The sequence below is a fragment of the Fopius arisanus genome, unplaced genomic scaffold (assembly GCF_000806365.1).
Source record: "Fopius arisanus strain USDA-PBARC FA_bdor unplaced genomic scaffold, ASM80636v1 scaffold00037, whole genome shotgun sequence".
In the NCBI taxonomy this organism is placed as follows: domain Eukaryota; kingdom Metazoa; phylum Arthropoda; class Insecta; order Hymenoptera; family Braconidae; genus Fopius; species Fopius arisanus.
In genome coordinates this window covers 903,312-923,307 of record NW_011887776.1, presented here as the reverse complement: position 1 = coordinate 923,307, position 19,996 = coordinate 903,312, and the positions used below count along the sequence as shown (strand labels likewise).

The following is a 19,996-nucleotide window of genomic DNA, read 5'->3' as shown; positions in this document are numbered from 1 at the left end:
GCACGTTCTTCAGTCGGCTAAATTTCAGTTAAACAAATGAAAAATAAAAAGTATTCGTACAGCAGAAAGTAAAATTCACCCCGTCGACTTGATGGACACCCCAGCATTGCAAAAAAACTTGGTTAATAAAAAAAAAACACCCCAACATTGCGTGTTGCGCCCTCCCTCTCTTGGGGTGCAGTACTACGATGCCGCTGGGGTCACTCACTCTACATTAGTCAATCTTCTTTGGTCAGAACAACAACAACAACAAGTCCCTGTTGTCCCTGCTTTATCGGATGAGAGAATTTTTTAACAATCATATGATCGGTCGGGGTTGAACACTTAACAGATGGCGCCAAAAACTGAAATTTTTAGAGGAATGACCCCATATCGGATTATCTGTACTGGGAATAGAGCGAATCACAGGAATTGAATTCAATTGTCAACCATTGTCTCGGATAACTTGATGAGGATGTGGATCTTGGGCTGGAGCAGCTCCATTTGATCGTATCCTGTCAGCATGACAGATCGTTCCAGGACTGAAGGGAATTCAGGTATTTGCTGTCTTGTTTATATTTATTCGGTTATTTAATGGTTGTTTTAGGGGCGTGTGAATTTTTTGATGGTTCAATGGCATAAAAGTATTGATTCGCGTTTTTTGGAGTTCAAGTGAATTTTTTTCAAGTCAAGGGATGTGTTTCATAGGGATGAATAGAAAAAATCAATTCAATGAGACCAAACATGAGATTTTCTCTTTTTTATTAAATCCTTCATCCGACAAAAATGAACGACTAGATTAGGGTGGGTTGAATGAATAAATGAATAAGGTGAATTTGATATATTTAAGGCAGGCTTCGCACTGGCAGAAAGAGATTTCAATACTTTTGTGAGAAAGTACTGGCTAATTACGAATCGACAATTTACTCGGTGTAAAGTATATCATAAATAGACTTTGGAAAATGATCACTGACGAGAGCTTGAAGTCTTTCCTTGCGAGTTACTGGAGTGTATCGTTTCATTGGAAATGTCTTGACAATACCATCAGTCAGAGCTCTGAGAACACACGTCAAATCAGCTTCTGGACCCTTTGTATATTTCTCTAATGCCAGTAATTCCTTTTGAAATAATTCTTCGCCGTACTCTTTACGCGTTTGAGGATCCAATTGCACCCACATATCCCTCGCTTGGTTGAGGATCGTGATATTGTCCTTTAACCACGTGTTGCCCGATACGTAGTCCCCCGTTTCAATTATTACAACGTCAACTCCCCAGCGTCGCATTTCCAGGCGAAGACACGAGCCCCACGCCTCCAGAGCAGCCTGAAATTATGATGATGCACTTTCCATGAAAAAAGTACGCTAAAACATTCAGCAATAAACTTGCCAAGGTCTTGAGTTAAATAATACCGCATTGCTGCAATTTTTTTTTTCAAAACAATTTCACTAAAACTTTTAATCATGTGGGTTATTCGACAAGCCCTGGCCTTGACCTCACCACAGAGTAGAATCCAGACTAGCAATCAGCAAACGTCATTTATTTATTCCCTGTGTATGCAGATAAAAAAAATTTTTCCTGCAAAGAAAATTCTGAGATATTCATTGATCACTGACAAATAATGCAAATGACATTGGCTGGATTAACTGCCCTATTAAATTCACGCTAATTACTCTCATTTCATATTTTGACGAGTGTAATAATGACCCGCGTTAATTCACTCAAAATAGTTATGCACTGGACATGGCGATGGGTTGTTTAATTCGGCCTGGTTTATTGGAGAACGAATATAGCATTTAATCGTTACTTCTCTGGTAGCCCGATGAAACATTGATCATTAACTGTTCGATTGTCCTCCCACCGATTATCCCATTTGGTTAGACGAAACCGTCAATCTCGTTCTGATATACAACTACAGCTACAATAATGAATTTTATGCTCGAATTAATCTGAATGGTTAATTAAAAATTTACCCCATTTGCGCATTGAATTCCACGAACAGCACTCGGTATTCTAGCTAGAATGCTCGATACAAGAATAATGCGACCTTTGCAGCGTCTCACCAGGGGTAGGAATACCTGGAATAGATCAATCTCTTCGTGAATGAATTTTTTATGAATCGGTGAAATACCGATAAACCGATATCCGTCGTATTGTTACTGGAATTTAAAAAATATTTAACTCACTTGAGTTAAACGTGCAACGCCAGTAAAATTAATATCTCCACTTCTTTTGACGACGGAGAGGGGCACCCATTCGCATTCACCAAGTGCAACCCACGCGTTGGCATGCACGAGTCCCCATAAACCTGAATTTTATTCGAAAGATTTTTACTTTATTCATGTGAAAAATAATTCACGTTTAGTGGGTGGTGTGGGAATCAATTATTCAGTGGATTACCTGGCGCACCATCCGGCAAGTTTTCATTGACGTATAAAAATGTTGAGTGGATGTCCAGCTCGCTCGTTATGTCTAGTTGAAGAACGTGAAGCCTTCCAGAACCTGCCTCTTTCAGACTTTGAACTTTCTCTTCATTCTCTGAGGTATTTTGAAAGCCAGCGAATACCGTGAAACCCTAGAAATATTCTCAAGTGACATTTTAATGAAGGATAGGGGAAGCTCTGACAATATGGACGTCTGGGTTAAAATGTAATTGAAGAAGCGTTTCCGAATATTTATCACGGAAATTGCTCAGACCGTTCCGTTATTTTTATCTGAATTTCCCGGGAAAAATTACGATACCACCGCTTATATTTTCTGGGTCGCTTCCGCAATCGGCGAGTGAATTGTGAGTTCCGCAATTTCCCTTAATATTTGTCACCGTAAAAATTAAGTCAGGACCATAGATTCCATCCACTTTAACTCAGTATTTTTTAAACTCATGTCCCTATCCTCCATGAATTACTCCAACTCCAGTATCAATGCAAAAAAAAAAAAATACTGTGGACCCGCGAATAATTTCTTTGATGAATTAATTAATTCCGCGTTATTGATCGAAGAATTTGTGTATTTTTAGATGAACAGTGGAGATATTCGTTATTCGGTAATATAATTTCCGGTATTGCCAGTGGGAAATGGGCCGACGGAAATTTCATGTTAGTAATTAGAGCTGAATATTACCAGTTCATCCAGACGCTTGGCGAGGGCATATCCAACTCTAGAATCACATCCAGTGATGAGGATGGCTTTGCCAGCAGCGGTAACCTGGGATCCATTTAAATTAATATCAAGTCGAAAACCGCAATGTGTGTTAAAGAGAAAATTGAAGTTTCCCATAGGTAATGTGACGTCAAACCCTCGTCACGAGTGAGTTCAAGTTCGAAGAAGGTCAGGGGGTGATAAACGTCGATACTAAACCCAATAAAAACTACGGGTTACACATTGGATTTTATGAAATTCTGCATGTTCCCCGGTATTGCACAGACAGGACAAGCGATAAATTGAGAACTTCCCATTCATCAGTGGCTTGGAATAATCCTTTCTCGACCTTGAACTCCAGCCACGTGGCGATTTTAATGAAACCAACAGGAAAATTAATTGACCAGTTTCGCAACTACTATTTTCCGCGCAATTCTCTCCTATCTCTCGGAATGAAATAAATTGACAAATTTATTTTAACTCACTCGCATTGACTGTGAGGAAATAATTTTTTTGGCGATTTTTTAGGGATGGAATGATTCGTTATTTGACATTTAGAATAGAATTTTTCATACGCCGGTATTTGCAATAGCCTTTTTTTCATTTGGCTAGGTCACATCCGCAGAACGTAATTAATCCGACAAGAATATTCACCTGTCAAACGATTGGCCAATTGAACAAATTGAAAATTTCGTTTCATCCATATTCATCCCGGACAAAGCTGCTTTTGACAGGGTACGTTTACCTAATAATAACCGAGGGGCTGACACGGAATAAATTAAAATGATAAAAAAAACTGGAAAATACTTTTTCAAAGGTCATTGAAATTTAATTGACTGATGGTGGCAATTTTCATGGGCTTCGATTTTATTGATAAAAAAAATTGATGTTCCCTGCGCATCGATCAGAAGGAAAATGTGAAGGATTAAAATTTCGAAAAATCCATACTGTTCTCAAGGAGATGATCCCTTTGCAAAAATTGTCAAAAATAGCGTGACATAGAATGTCATTCGAAGCTGGTCTATGTCACGTGAATACGTGAATAATTTAATGGTCGCTCTAAATTTATCCAGCTGTAACTAAAGGTTCACACAGGAGGACTGGTAGCACTGAGGGAATTCCTGCTCCCTGGAAAATTGTGAATTATGAATATGCCTACCTTGAGATTATGATAGAATAACGTCAAGCCAATGGAGATGGACAAGAAGAGAAGAAATAGTAGAAAACTCGATGTCTGCGATATACCGAGAGTATTGAAAATTGTCGCGAGAATAACAGCCGCAGCGTGTGAAAATGCTATTGGCAATATACACCTCTCCAATAATTCCCAAGTCTGACTGTCGTCGGGCCCTTCATTCGTTTTTGACGGCATTCTTCAAATCACTGGAGCAATAACTCCCCTCGTCTCGTATTCTCTGATAAATAATAATATTTATACCCTCGGCAACTAGATTTTTAGATTGAGACATTCGCTAATTTACAAGAAGATCAAACTATAATCACGTCTTAGCTAGGACTGAGCTAACTTTAAACTGGAAATAGTCTCTCATATTGAATGCCGTGTAACTAAATATAAATTCAGGGATGAGTCTTTAAATTTTGGTATCCCCTGGTTTACTTTCGAATTTTCTAATCGTTGTGAAAAAATAAATCCACCCTCCAAATATTTTTTCCATGCGCAACAAAGTTCTGATATTTCTCTTATCACAACTCACATTCTGGTCCATATTACCTACTTTTTCCCATTCATTCTGATAGGGAAATCTTTCCAATATAACCGACACATTGAAAAATAGACAAAACTTTGCCACAAGTGCATTTTCCTGCTCACCCTTCATCTAATTTTAAACTTCGGAAACGGTATAATAAAGATTCATGGGTCCCTGTTCGGAGGCTAATTAATTTACGATCCTCGACGATGCAAGGGTATAAAGACAATAATCGATAATTAGATCGTAAGATCATCCTCGAATCCCAGTGATGGAGGGCTGGACAAAAAAAAATCGCTCCCTTCACAGATCGTCAATTAATTATTCCAATCAATTATCAACCACAATTAACAAACTCATGGCAAATGAAGCTTACGAATTCCTATAATTGCTGAAAAATAGAGGATGAAATTTTGCGATGCGAAAGGCATACAAACGCATTAATATCATCCAATTATCAAGCCAACCGCGCTAACCACAGAGCAATGGCCATATCAATTGAACCCTCAATCAATAGTGCAATCTGAGGGTGGCTGACAAGGTGCTAGCAAATAACAAAATGGGATCATTAGAGAAGTGACTCGTGGAGTCAATTAGCAAACGGACAATAACGAGAGCGATTATTAAAAAGCACCCTTGTGCATCAACCACCCCTGTCCCTCATTTTTCAACGACATATTCTCATCAGTCTCCCTAAATATAAAATAAAGAGGGATTAATTGGGGTTGCTATTGAACGGGGTGGATAAAAGTGGTCCAATGATGGACTCAAAAGTGATAAAAAAAAATAAAAATAAACACGAGAGATAAAGAAGTGAGCGAGGGGTGGAGAGGGAGTGGATTGGTGTGGGGTAGGTTATTGATTTTGTTGAGGGTGGGGTTGGTGTGTGGGAATGGAGGGGGTAGAGGATTGTAGTAGTAGTGGGGGCAGGTGGTGGCTGTGGGTCTATATATGCGCGTTGTCGAGTCTGCTGTGGGTATAAATAGGAAGGGTGGTTGCACCATTGACCCAGTGCTAGTTAGACTATCGCATCACTGGGTGGGTGGTTGGCAATCGTCACTCCGAGCACTGCACTCTCACACCGAGTTTATTCAATGATGTTTTATTTCATTGGTTTGTCAACAAATTGCGGGGGGGAAAGATAGGTGATTATCGATGGGAGGGGTTTATTTGAAGTTTATCTTGAAAGTTTCGGTGGGGGCGTGCAATTTTGTGGAGTTAGTTGTTAATTGAATTGAAAGTACAATCGTTTGACACTGCCCATGTACGCACTCTTTCAAGACCTTTTCATAATTTGATTGATCAAGTTTATTCACGGAATGGAGAAGTAGTTATCCGGTGATTGTGGAGGATTCGATAAGTGGGTGGACGACATTGTGTCAACGAACTCTGGGGAACACTGAGAGGGGCTGTCCCTACGCCCTGTCCTCGTGCGTTTGGTGTATTTTTGGGAGTTTAATTCGGATGGTTGTTGGTATGAAAAAATATGATGGAGATTATCTAGAGCTTTGAATTAATCCCGGGGAATTCGCCGGCCAGTATAAAAGTCAATCCGCTCTTGACCTGAAATTTCACAAGTTTGAATTGACTTTTTTATCAGAATAAATATGTCGGAGTGCACAGCAGTGATTTCATCCACGGGAAATCCCTACAAAATTGTTGACTGCACCAGAGAGAAGCGAAAAGGAATTACAGCCTCTTCACTCGAGGATCTCACTAATGTGGCCAGAAGTAGATTGGCACTGCCCTCCGATGCCGATCTCACTATCGTGTTGGAGCAAGATGGTAAATTTTTCATCTGATGACTCTGAGTTGTGCAATCACAATGTTCATTCGACAAATGAAATTCGTTGTGCATGCTGCGAATTTGAATAGAATTAGTTTCAAATTGAAATTGGAACCAGGCAAAGGAGTTAATTAAATAGTCACGTGACAATGAAATTTACAAACAATATAATTGGATATTCTCTGACACATGTGAAATTACACAATTGTAAAATAAATAGTCGCTTGTCGTTTTATTCTGGAATGAGTCGTTAGGGGAGTAATTAAATATTTATAAAGACATTTTAAAATTTGGCTGTTGAATTGGAGAGTAGAAATGTTCAAGTGGTTGTGATAATGCAGGTAGGGAGAAAAATGTAGGTAATGACTTAAAGAGTGGTAATATTTTGTAGGGACTGAGGTGGATGACGAGGAGTATTTTGCGACACTCGAGAGAAATACGAGCCTGATGGTACTCCAGGGGGATGAAAAGTGGGCAGCTCCAGGCAGCGGTAAGACTGCATCGCGTTACATAGTTGTTGACAATGTTGACAGCGTTGGTAGAACGATCGATGAGACAGTGCGACGTTATCGAAGTCCAGTTGAGCCCCTGGTGTCGACATTACACGGTGATCCATCACACATTTCTCTCCTCGGTGGTAATGATCTCGAGTTGCTAAGTGATATGAATCCAGACAGTCTAGCTGATATTGTACCGGATAGACTGTTCTTGGAGCAGTTGAAGGAGGCGTCCGGGAGATTTTTGGCGGAGAAACGACAGGCCCAGGAGTCAATGGCACTTCTTCAGATGTATGCGACTGGGGGTGAAATGGAGCGAGCGTAGGCCATGTGGGGGGTGGGCGCCCTCACATTGGCAAATATGTATCGCGTCCGACGTCGTATTTTTTACAGGGGACGACAATTGCAGCAAACCCTCATTCTCTTCTGGAATTGAGCCCTTAATTTTTCAGTTACCACTCGATCCAACTGCATTTTTGTTTCTCCAATCAACTGGATTTATTCTCGAGGTTTAGCAGAGAATTGATTCCAAGGATTTCGTCTCGTCGCCAGGGACTGAGAGTGGGAATATTGTTATTGATGTTTGCGAAGGAATTCAGGATATTTCAGGATAAATGGTATTGTACATTGTGAGTAAATATTTGTACCATTTAATTCACCGAGTTATATCTATTAACTAATCATCGAGTCGAGTGTAAATGCGACTCTGTTAGATGTTCGATGAAACAGTCTATATTCTAAGGAAATCGTTCAGAGAAAAATTTCATATGTGTTCCTTATAACTTATTGAAATTCTTTTTGAAATGAAAATGAATTGATGCTCACATAGTCATTAAATCATCCCATTGCATTAATTTACAATTGATTAGATCAATTGAATTGATTCACGTGAAATTTTTCTCTGGATGTTATAAATCAGTAGATAGTGAGTTTTCAGTCATTTTTAGAAAAAAATATTTTCTTCTCGATTATTAAAAAAATCGCTATGACCGCCCGAGTCACAGTAACGCACCCCACGGAATTGTATAATTGATGCTCAGTAAGAAAAACAAATGTAGCATTTAAATAATCGATTAATGTTGTATTAATCGTATAATTATTTCGATCTAATCGCTGAGAAGAGAAACAAGGATTGTATATGTACTTCGGAGAATAGGGTAACGTAATAAATCGCTTGGATAACACCAATTGGTGACAGATTGTGTAGCTGTATTCGGTTTAATGAGAAAACAGGTAAAAAAAAATAGGTAAAGGTGAATAATCCCCTAATGAAGCACGAGGAAAAATCGAGTAAAAGATAAATTGAGACAGCTTCGTATGTAGATTAACAATCGAAAAAATTGAATATTTTTTTGTGTTAAACCGACGTGCAAGCGAATGATTTAAAGACTGAATTTATAGAGAAAATGTATCAGCATCAAATCCATCTAGATCACCCATTCACGAGTACACAAGAAAATGCGACAAAAAATAAATAGGATACTAATACCATACCAAGTGACACCAGATATCAATCCTTTGATACTAAGCGAAGTTGTGCATTTGTTAGATAAGATTAATTATAATGAAGATAACAATCCGATAGAGTAGGTAAATTGAAATCAAATTAATTGAGTAAGAATAAGGAAATTAATAGTTCTAGGGGCTTCTAATAAAGACTGTATGCTCGCGTCCTGCCCCCATCCTCATCACCTGTAATTCCGCATCAATACGATTTTTTAGAGGACTCAAGTCCAGTGATAAGGTTCTAATTTTACAAATTCAAAGGAAAAAAATATTGTACAAAGTAAATAATATGAGTCAATAATTCTGCCCCTCAAGCAATTATTTCTCGATGTGATTTTCGTTACTACTCATAACTTTGAATTAATAATGTAATGGTAATGCTGTTATTCTATAGAAATGAAGAGATAAAGTGAAGGTACGTGAGAAGCGGAAAAATTCATTGGAATCTGGCAATTTTCAGATGAAAACACTGATGATAACTACTCTCTATTTTGCTTGATTGCTCATTTTGCTCCAATAATTCTGGTGCTGCGAAAAAATTTTTACAATTGCAGGGCCATTATTGATGTGAAGAATTATCGAAGTGAAATGGGTCATCGGTAGTTCAATCGAGACCCTCTCAATTTTTCATTGACATATGTCCAACTCCTTTTTATTTTCCTGGATATTCCAAATAATGTTGTCTTGGAAAAAATTAACTCGTCGCCTTATTTCACTCAATGTTAATTGCAGAGCTACTAAAATATGATTCTAAGTGAAATCAATGATCCAAAAAACAGTAAACTAAAATAAATAAATATACAAACATAGGACTAAACGTAGTGTAATATGGAAAATACTGACAGAAGCGATGCAACGACCAGTAGAAAAATATTGGTATAGAGACAATGCTAATAATTTAAAAAACCGAACCGGCAGAAATTAATTTCGCCCACAAGTTTACAAATAATACTAAGGGAAGCTTTTAAAGGTTTTGCATAATCCATTACCACAAGAGAACGGCAGCTAAGTTTGTACTTACAGTACGTGCTGTTAGTCAATAACAATCGAATAGTCTACTGCCATCAAATGTTAAACAACAAGAAAAGAAATTTTGAAAGAAAGACGAAAATAATGCTCAACAACTCCAGAGATAATCGACAAATGTTTTCTCTTATTCAAGGCCATTTTGACTGAGTCCAACATCTACTGGCTAACAGCCGTTTTAAAGTCGTACAATTCTAATAAATAATTAGGTAAAATAAAAACTATTGAGTGTTAAATTAGATGTTTGAACAATCTTTATTCATTTTTTTTGGCATTACACAATACTCAAATAACGCAATCGTACATCTAAATATCCAAGATAAAGTGGATTTTTTGATAACAAAAACATTTAATGAATTTTGTTTGTCAGTATGGTCTACGTTTTAATGGTATTCAAGAAGTTTCCATCTATTATCTGAAAAAGAATACTGGAGGCTTCATTCCACCTGGCAGATGCATTTCTCAGTTGACATGCAGCTTCCTGAACTGTCAATTCACTTTTCAACAACTGCTTATTGATTCCAGTAAGCTCTTGAATACCAGTAGTAATAGTGTTATCAGTCAGACGGAGTATATTTCCCCGAAGTGACTCATTGCAGTCGTCTGGTCAGACAAAATTAGTAATTGTGATAAATTCATTTTCTAATTTTTACATTGATTTTTAGGAATTTTAAGGACAAAATATTTCCTCCTGAGATTTACCGCAGAATAAAATAGTGAGTAATGAACTAAATAAATTACGAATAGGACTAGTTTAATATTGAATGCCGAAGAAGTAAACATAGTAAGTGTCTTGAGGACATCGGTTTTACTCGTATATTCCAGTTCATTATTACTGTCATTAACTTAATCTTGTAATGATTGTAATCAATAAAGGAAGATAACATTCAATGAATATTCGGTATGACTTACGCAATTTTTTGTGGAGTAAGCTGTTGTATTTTATGAACTTCTTATCATTCATTGATTTTACGTTAATGTAAGGACAGGTGGTTGCATCAATTGCTATGCTTGCACTACTCAAACTCCCCCCATCTGTAGAGATCCAAAATTAATAATGAATAAATCAAGCATGAATTAATTACATTTCGTCTTGAGTATTGAAGGTCGTACCGTCATCTGATTCTGTCGCCTCTCCAGATATTATCGTTCCAGATGCATCAGGCAAGCACTTGAAGGTCAAACCCTAGAGTTGTTAGACACTTTATGTTTTTCATACGAAATTATTGACTTGGGGCAAGACAAAGGGTGTGGGAATTGCAGCAAAGTGACTTTTCGGATAATTTATTACCGTTTTTATGTCCAGGGTATCTTCATCAGACTCTGGAGCTTCTCCTGCCACTACTACAGCCTTTTTATCCATTTTGAAAATATCTCAGCGTTTATATTGCATCTTTCTGAGAGGGTAAAATGCAAAAGAAGATTTAATCATAATTTTTTTTGTTGACAAAATATTTCTTACAGTACATCCCCAACTACTGAGTACTACTGCGGTCATCACCTGCAATCAGCTGATAACTTAGGTTATGTTGTGATGCACTCGACCTGTCAGAGCTGTCAAGGCGGACAGAAATAATTGAAAATTGAAGCTACGAAAAATTTAATAACAAACATTTACTACAATTAATATTTTTCTTACAGATATTTGTTATAAAAAAATATTATTATTCGGAGAAAAAATGAATTCTTCGTAAATATTTTCAGTATGCAAAATATTATTTATCCTCTGAGAATATCGAGTTCTTCAGGCGTGACATGCATTCGTAAATCTTTCTCTTTGATAACATCCTGAATTTGCGTGAGAAGCTGGGGTGCAATTTCCGCAGCATCAATGTAAATACATCTAGCCCAGGGGCATGATGCCACACTCTCGTGATATACCTCTTCCCCTTTCTTCTCACAGAGATTTTGCTCTCGTAGTAAGAGCATGTACAGCCTCCATATCAAAGGACAGCATCGAATTTCTGAGATCCTGAGAAATATGAGGATTTGGATTAACGAGATTCATTACTCAATTGCAGGAATTAAATTGAGAGCATAATTGCGGAAATACGAACTTGAAGAGTCTTTTGTGGAAGTGGAGCAATTTGTTGAGAGCTGCATTTTTAGCGACGTCATCTTTTTGACAGAGTTCTGAGTTCAGACGTGCTCTACCTGATAAGCACAAGGAAACAGCTGTCCACAGCCGTTTATTTGAAGTCGATGTCCGGACACACCAGTTTGGTAATTCACTCTGTAATCAACGTATTGTATATTACACATTATTTCATGAATTCATAAATAGCGCGAAGAAAGTTATTTCAAATCCGATTTCACCGTACTTCAATTGCAGAAGACACGGAGAGCATATAAAAATTGTCAGGAAATGTTTTCAAAACAATATCCAAGCTCGACTTTAACTCATCAATTCTCCTTCCTTGCATCTCGCACACCATCTGCTTGAATATTAATTCCCCCTCACGAAAAATCTCCTGAAAAAAAGAAAAAGCTGAATAATCAAACCTCATTGTTCCCCATCACATATTTACCTCGAGCCATCGATTTTTCCTTGACCTCTCAATACACCTCTCAAAGAGCGTGTGAATTCCTTCCAAGTCTTTCCCCGTGATGTACATAAAGTAAACATAACACATGACAGCATCACAATAGAAATTAGGTTGAAAATATTTGTCTAGACCTTCATCAAACACATCTGGGTCGTTGAAAAATTCTTCGCAGAAATCCTTCAGGTACTGTTCAGTCGCGATTATTTGTTCTGCTTGAGACGAACCCGGGGACATTTGTGCGAAAATTTTCATCATCCTTATCTTATTGTTTACATCCCAAGTCCTCGTATCGAGAAGCGTCTCAAGAAGTGTTCTATAAAGACTCAAGATAGATCTCTGCTCTTCGACATTTTTAATTCCTAATATCAGATTTCCCTTGCTCTCAACGGCAGTTTCTAGAATGCTCAAACAATTTTCCCATTTCCCCATCTCCCTCTCAATAATAGCATATTCCCTATAAAAATCCAGATTATTTCTATTTTCCTCCCTCTTCAAGAACTCCTTGAGTATCCCCTTCAACTTTTTAATACTTTTCTCATTTCTAATCTCCTGGCATTTTTGCACTCCCACCAAACTCCTCTCAAACCTCAACCACCAAACATAGATCTGGTTTTTCTCCTCGAGAATTAATTTTTCGGCGATAATTTTAAATGCATCTCGAATGAAATCTACAAAACCTTCTTGTGCAGGATGAAATTTCAAGTACTGAGGTCCACTCGTAATTCCTCCCTCGATAACTCCCTTCAGAAGACAGATCCTCTCTTGATGGCCAGCAACTTCACCCACACAGGGGAACAATATTGGCAAAAGGCTCTCAGCAGAGTCAATCCCCCAGTTGCACTGGTCCATCCCCAGCTCCTCCAGGATTGAATGTCTCGTGGGAAGGAGTGGCACTTTCAGTGCTAACAGTGCGTAAATACTGAGTCTAAAATTAGATTGTATTGATAATAACGGATGAACAAATTCACTGACATCTTCTGGGGAGATAAATCTGTGGGAATCACCAATTAGCTCGAGCTCTTCCCTGCGAACAGTTGTCCAGTGGCAATTTTCTCGGAGGAGCTCCACTCGAAGCCATAATTGATTTAGAGGTAATTGAGAGGTGAGAATTACCTCCTCCATCCCAATTAATTTCTTCTCATCGATCGATCCTTTGAAGTTCTTGGAATCCTTTGTTATTCCAAGATTCAGGGTGAGGAGCATCCTGAGAGCCTCCCACATTTGTTCCCAGAGGCCAGCTTGCCTCAAAAATGTCAAACAGTGATGCAGCATTTGGAGCAAATTACTGTCGTAAAATTGTGAACTGGACCTGGACCACAAATGAAGACCAGCGAAAAATTTTGAGTACAATGCTAAGACTTTTGGAACGGTGCAAAGAGCGATAGAGGATCTCGTAGCTGTTATTAGAGCTTGCCAAAGAATTAAATTTCCTGGATCCTTGGAGATGAGAAGCTCCAGCTGCGAGGAGTACTGGTCAGCTGGTGATAATTCGTTCAAAAAATTCAGTTTATATTTGAGCAGAACGGGAGAGTCCGGATTATTTTCCAATGCCTTTTCAGTTATCGCTAGTTTCCTTTGGTATTTCATGAGCTCTGCCTTCGTGTTGTGAGCAGAAATCTGGAAGTCCTGATCTCGATCCTCGAAGTTTATGTATTGGACCCACAGGTCGATGTCGTTGGGATCCTCTGACAGTTGTTCGTTGAATTCTTTGATCCTCGATTTCGTTTCGTCCTCTTTAATTTGTTCAGGAGTTCTGACGATGTCTAGGGATTGTTCGGTGGCATCTTTCAATTTCTTTGAAGAAACCTTCGAGGATTTTTGGGGTGTATCAGAAGAAATGGCGAAGTATCGAGGTAAGGGCGATTTTTTCTTGTGCGTGAAAGGGATGAATCCTAGAGTTTTGTAGAAGACGGTGTACAGAGGCCTCGCTCGTGAGCACAGTGTGTCCACTTTAAAATTTCCCCTGTCTCTAATTCTGTCATCATAGTAAACATTGTCAACCACTGGCTCATACTTCATTTTTCCCTTTGTATTCTTATTGGACCTGTGTTTCTTTGACTTCTTGTGCTTCTTTAAAGGAGGTGAGTCGTGAGGAATTTCCTCGACATCCACCACTGCAGTGATTTTTTCCCCTGGAATTCCGGAGAACTCGCCATCCGAGGACTCCGAGGAAACCGATATTTCTCGAGACCCAGAGATTATATCGGGCTGGAAGCTAGAGTTCTTCAACCAGATTGCATCATTTCTGCTCTCGCCAATGTCAACGTCAGATGATTGCGAGGGAGCACTGATTTCATAGGCAGGAAAAAGCGACATTTCGATGAGTAATAGAAATTTCTTCTTCGTCCATGAATTTTACTCAGTGATTTTTCTGAGAATACAGTCGCAGTCGTTATAACCTCATTATACTTCCAAATTTCGAAGGAGAACTAGAGAGACGAACGTAGATAAAATCACCAGCAATCGATTTTATTAACACAAATATTTATTGGCCACTAGTCCATTTGAAATGATTAATCACGTAATAAAATGAATATCTCGGCTGCAAACACTTTATTTATATGTCAATGCCATATTTGTTTTTAAAATAACTATATAATTTCCCGGTGAGACGGCGCGAGAGTCGCGTCGATGGTGTCCCCACCCGAGAAATTCAAATAAACGGAACTAATCAAAAAAAACAACGGTCAAGCCTCAAAACAAAGAACCGAATCGGCCGCTGGAAGTGGGGGGGGGAGAAGTTTGGCTTCCCGCGTTTTTCATCGACAAATATTTTGGCAATAATCAACTCCAGAGTTAGAATGAGGTATTTGAACATGACAAAAAAAATGGCATTATTTTTTGGACATAAAACACCGGGACTGACAATAAACCGGAACAAAGAAGAAGAGATTGAAAAATAAAAAATCGTGAAGCGATGCATCTTGGGTTCTTTCCGGATTCCTGGAAATAGACAATGTCGTGAAAGGGGCTGCGTCGCGAACGTTTTGCTCTCGGTTTTTGATAAATATCTCGAATAAAAATACCAATCAACCGCTAAAAACCCGTTGAAAAGAGAAATAGAGTTATCGTCTACCCGTGAAGTGAAAAAGTGCATATCGGAAGTTTAATCTAGGGTATTAAAAGGTAATTAAATTGTGTTTTGCTGTATTGAAAAAAATGAGAGTCGATTCAGTGGTGGAAAATAAATATTTTGGTGGAGAAATTTTCTTTCTCAGTGTATGTGTATGTGTTGTGATATTTTGTGATAGTTTTCAGTGAAAAAGGCAAATCAATCAATGTGAAATAATGTGGAATAATGTGGAATAAAGTGAAAAGTGCATATGGCGAGGTCAACAGGTCATTGCTAGTGGCCTCATTGCTTTGGATTAAAAACATGTCGTCAAGAGTCGTCGGTGCTGGTATGTAGACAGATCTTTCTCAAAGGGAGAGGATTTATACATTACTCATCTATTTATTTATTCGTGATAACTTATCCATTGGAATATTACACTCAATTTTTACATGAATCGTACGACTTCCCTCGCGGAACGCCAGTAAATTCAGGAACAAATGATTCCATCAATTAGGGTTGCGTGTGGGTGATGAAACATTTTTCAGGAATTTCATATCGTTTCTCAAATGAATTTCACTGACGTTCGTTGATTGACAATCGAGTATATATTTAATGCGGCCACATTAATATAGTTTCATTTCATCTCGTATAAAATATATTAAGAAAATGTCATGTCGATTCAGCCATCACTTCCTGGAGATTCAGTAAATTATTGTTGAAAGGTATTAATTCGATTTAATTTTCTATGCGTCATGGATTGGAGGAAAATTGTATGAGGAAACTGGCAGAGTTGACATTGAAAATTTTCTGATTATGGAATTCAAATATTGAATAATTAAAAATGCGAAAGCTTAGTCGACACGCCGTCTGCAGAATTTCGATTGAAGGCTATTTTAATAATTATATGCTCGCGAGATGAAGGCTGCTCTAGTTCCATAAAATTTTACAAGATATTTCTATAAACGGTGTACATCAAGTACCCGGTCTCTAAAATTTACCAGAAAGGGTATTGTGTTAAAACATAATACTACAAGACTTTAAGCTTACCAGCACAATGATCTAGTCAATTGAGGACAGAAAATCTTAATGGATACACCGTCGATCTGAGCAGGTATATCTGCTTTTTATATCACCTTGCATTTTGCGATGAGGAAAAAATAATAAGAAAAACAAGATCATGACTAAGGTGTGTTACCGATGATTCATTTTCCGTTGGTATTTTTCAATGCAAACTCGCGAATTTCAATATTCTATCAGAATTTCCATAGAGCCTTGTAACATCACCAATCGAAAGACACACAATTTTAACGCTTTTAATCGTTGACAATCTCCATCATCTTCAGACACCAAATTATTATTGCAAATGCAACTGAAGAAATGATTGTGAGAAATTACAGTAGAATCGCATTAAGATTTTCATCTTCAATATAACCAGAGATCTCTCTCGCATCAGATAATATCCATGAATTCATGTTCTTGACATAAAAAAATATTCCATTCTTCCATTTACCAACCAATGACACAATCCATTATTCCCGCATTTTTTTTATACGATGACTCATTGTTCGAATTAAAAAAAAAACGATAGAAACGCCGATTGAAAATTATTATTGCAGTTACTAGAATGTTAAATCAGAGTTAAGGGTGGATTTACCTAAAAAGCAGATATGAGGGTGTGGGGTGACGAGGATATTGAGGGATTGTGATCAGGTACATTATCTTTAAAATCATTCAAATTTGGGCGACATGAGCACATGGGAAACCACCGGTACTGTTTATTTTCGTGACACTAGACATCAGAATAATTTAGAACGTGCAGTTGTACTCTGGCTCGGGTAACGCAATGATATTATTTAGTGTGCGTTTTGTGTGTACCTCAAAACTAGGACGAAATCCATTGTACGTTGTCGCGGCTACGTGCACTGTACTACAAAAGCATTAACAATTGTGGGAACATACTGGACACTATTTTTTTTATAATTTCCTTTTTGTTTCTCCCATATTTCTCCATTCATCTGTGTCTTCTACGGTCCACAGTATATGGTGAATTAACCTTAGATCAATCAATTGTCTTCTCAAGTAAATTGATCGCGTCTTATACAATAGCCATCATTGGTACATTTACTCTTTAGGTGCCACTGAGGAAATTAATCAAGTGATTATTTGTCGACAAGCGATTATTCCGCGTTATGACAAAATTTCACGTTGTAATTATTTTTTTATACACTAGACATTACCTTATTTTGGATGAAATAATTTGTGACGTGTTTACATTTTTCGATTGTTCAGTCGACAGATATTTTTACACTGAAGGCACATTTAACAACCGCGGATAGTATTTAAATGCACAATTCTTAATAAATAGTGACAATTATATTTTTTTTCCTTTCAATTACCTTCCGGGGACTGAATAGACCGTAGTTATGAAGTACCTCGAGGTTTATTGTTCCATAAAATTTCAATCTCTGCATATTTGGATAATGAGTAGCGTTGATGAATGGGTAATGGGATATTCAAGAGTACCACATGGCCAAATAATTCGACCTCCCGTTTTGAAATGAAGAGAATTATTTCTTCGTTCCATAACCACGGGAGAAATTAAAATACTTGCATTTGCACTCTCATTTTTCATTTTTCCAAGAGGTAATGAGAAGAAAATTTCACTTCTCTTCACCATGGAAAATTTTCTTCATCACCTCAGCCCATCCCTCACTGCTCTCGAAAAATAATCAATCTTTTGCATAAAACTGCAAAAATATCGAACATTGTTCTCGTACTCGTACTCATATCCACGGAAACCCTTAAAAACTATTTAAAGCTAGAACCGAAGTGCATCGATTGTTCAACACCCATCCCACATAAGATCGACAATATTAAACAGTATTTACTGCAGAGCAATTGCGAGAATAAAAAAGATGAACGTGCCAATAGCCATGGGAAGCCGATCACCAGCACCGGCGATGATGATCGGCAATTCGGGTGTCGTGCCATTCTCGTGATACTGATAACTCAAATTTTCGATGTACGCCCGCACTATCCTGTAATTAACCTGTCTGGGATCGATTTTATTGTGCATGAAGTTGTGAAGTGCGTTGGTGGTGCACCAGAGATAGCCCTTGTCATCGATGGCGAAGCTATCAGGCCACTGCATTCTCACGTGATCCCTAGCAATGATCCTCTGGCCAGTAGTAAAAGACAAGTCCCTCTGTGAGTCCCAGAGTGCGACAGCATCATCAGCGAGAAGACCGAAGTACAGAGTTCCATTTGCGGACATTATCATTCCATCAGTCTGTGAACTTTTTCTCCCAACATCTCGAATGTACGGATCAATATTTGAGATGTCCTCGTCCTTCAGCCCAGCAGTGCTCACTGAATACAGGTGATAAGATGACAGGGGACAGTAGTAAAGAAATCTCTCATTGGCGTCAAGCTGGGATAGTGCGATACCATCAATTGGAATACCCTTGATGACTCTCTGCTCCCCGATGAAAAAGTCCTCCGCCTCCTTCTGCTTCTTCATGGAGTCGTGTCGCACCTTCCACGATCTGTTCTTCTCAAGAGAGAAAACAATAATCCCAGGATCACGATCGTTCGTATCGGAGATGTAGGCGAATCCTCCGTCAGTGCTATCAAGGACAATGTCATTCAGATAGGACTCATTATGTGGAGTGACGCTTTCTGGAAAAGGAATACTCCGCAACACAGCCCCATTATTCTCGAGATCTAAAATCACCAGTCGAGGATTGCACCGTGCTTTGGGCTCTGTGGTCATCGTCTCGGTTCTTCCGGTGTCCAGGACCCACATGCGTCCCTTTGGATCGATCTCCATACTCTGGACAAATTGGAAAGCCCTGCAGTCTCCAACAGTTTGCATGTCCCAATTGGGATAAGCATGTAGCTTCGGTGGGATATCCCTCATAATCAATTCCGCTGGTATGAACCCCAGGGTAACTGGCACCCCCGGCTTCCACCTGGGGACCGTCAAGTACATCATACCTTTCCATACCTTGATACCAGCTATCGCGTTATTCACCGGTATATACTCATTTTTATCAAACACTTGAGTTTTTATTTCGTCCGAGGGCCACGCGATGTCCGTCACGTTGAATTGAAATTTCTCCCCGAACTGATTCGGCGCGGCTGTCACCGCTGCCAAACATCCCAGCAGAATTCCCGTTATCATCATCATCTTCAATGAACTATCAGAACTACTGGGGTAATATGGGATATTATAATCACTCGGTCACTGACACGTTTTTTTTTCACCTAGTTATGTTGAGATTTAGGTAGTACAAATTTTTGGGAGTGTTTGAAAATCGAAGACTGTTCCGCGCTATTCTTAACCGCGTGCTCTTATTCAACCGGGTGGTGGGCTTGCGCCAACAATTTCGCGTCACCGGCTCGTATGAGTTTAAATCCAGAAATTCTTTTTCAAGCTAGTTTAGATGGACGGTCCATAGCGTCGAACGGATGCGTTTTGACTGACGATGGAGGCAACAGTGCACGCAACGAGGCGTCCTCCAACTTTTCCCCCACGCATCCATCTGCTAAGCAATTCCCCCTTCATCGCCCCCTGTTTCTTCCCTCTTTGTTCAGGCCATTTCAATGTTTAGCGTTTAGATGAGTTTTGGGTACCCGATGCTTTTACTGTTTTCTGTTTTCCATATTTCGTTGACGTCGTGATAAAAGTTTCGGTTGAATTATGTAACAACTCACCCAATTGCGAGATGACATCCTTATTTCGGCCTTTTTTACCG

General features: G+C 38.7%; 5 protein-coding genes across 7 annotated transcripts; 1 reads left to right on the top strand and 4 right to left on the bottom strand.

Moving 5' to 3' along the window:
* The first annotated feature begins 373 nt into the window (after positions 1–373).
* LOC105266316 (DNA fragmentation factor subunit alpha-like) lies at positions 374–9,711 on the top strand. Its single transcript, XM_011304362.1, has 3 exons — positions 374–536; positions 6,424–6,608; positions 7,001–9,711. The coding sequence occupies exons 2-3, from the start codon at positions 6,431–6,433 to the stop codon at positions 7,429–7,431; spliced, it is 609 nt and encodes a 202-aa protein (XP_011302664.1). The 5' UTR covers positions 374–536; positions 6,424–6,430; the 3' UTR covers positions 7,432–9,711.
* On the bottom strand, positions 725–4,618 carry LOC105266315 (D-beta-hydroxybutyrate dehydrogenase, mitochondrial). The gene is made up of 6 exons (XM_011304361.1): positions 4,274–4,618; positions 3,097–3,180; positions 2,377–2,551; positions 2,163–2,284; positions 1,950–2,054; positions 725–1,301 (listed from the first exon to the last, which is right to left on the bottom strand). Exons 1-6 carry the CDS (start codon positions 4,484–4,486, stop codon positions 903–905), a joined length of 1,098 nt encoding a protein of 365 aa, XP_011302663.1. The 5' UTR covers positions 4,487–4,618; the 3' UTR covers positions 725–902.
* A 158-nt stretch (positions 9,712–9,869) lies between the features above and the next one.
* LOC105266314 (uncharacterized) lies at positions 9,870–11,201 on the bottom strand. 3 transcript variants are annotated; one of them, XM_011304358.1, is made up of 5 exons: positions 11,101–11,201; positions 10,930–11,035; positions 10,752–10,824; positions 10,551–10,673; positions 9,870–10,241 (listed from the first exon to the last, which is right to left on the bottom strand). In XM_011304358.1, the coding sequence occupies exons 2-5, from the start codon at positions 10,999–11,001 to the stop codon at positions 10,015–10,017; spliced, it is 495 nt and encodes a 164-aa protein (XP_011302660.1). In that variant the 5' UTR covers positions 11,002–11,035; positions 11,101–11,201; the 3' UTR covers positions 9,870–10,014. The 3 variants fall into 3 exon arrangements, with proteins under 3 accessions (XP_011302660.1, XP_011302662.1, XP_011302661.1); XM_011304360.1 differs by having other exon boundaries at positions 11,140–11,186; XM_011304359.1 differs by having other exon boundaries at positions 11,106–11,172.
* Positions 11,202–11,289: 88 nt separating this feature from the next.
* Positions 11,290–14,801, bottom strand: LOC105266313 (protein NRDE2 homolog). Its single transcript, XM_011304357.1, has 4 exons — positions 12,167–14,801; positions 11,960–12,109; positions 11,696–11,871; positions 11,290–11,610 (listed from the first exon to the last, which is right to left on the bottom strand). The coding sequence occupies exons 1-4, from the start codon at positions 14,498–14,500 to the stop codon at positions 11,358–11,360; spliced, it is 2,913 nt and encodes a 970-aa protein (XP_011302659.1). The 5' UTR covers positions 14,501–14,801; the 3' UTR covers positions 11,290–11,357.
* Positions 14,802–15,618: 817 nt separating this feature from the next.
* LOC105266311 (protein yellow) lies at positions 15,619–19,720 on the bottom strand. Its single transcript, XM_011304356.1, has one exon. The coding sequence runs from the start codon at positions 19,426–19,428 to the stop codon at positions 18,124–18,126; it is 1,305 nt and encodes a 434-aa protein (XP_011302658.1). The 5' UTR covers positions 19,429–19,720; the 3' UTR covers positions 15,619–18,123.
* Positions 19,721–19,996: the final 276 nt, after the last annotated feature.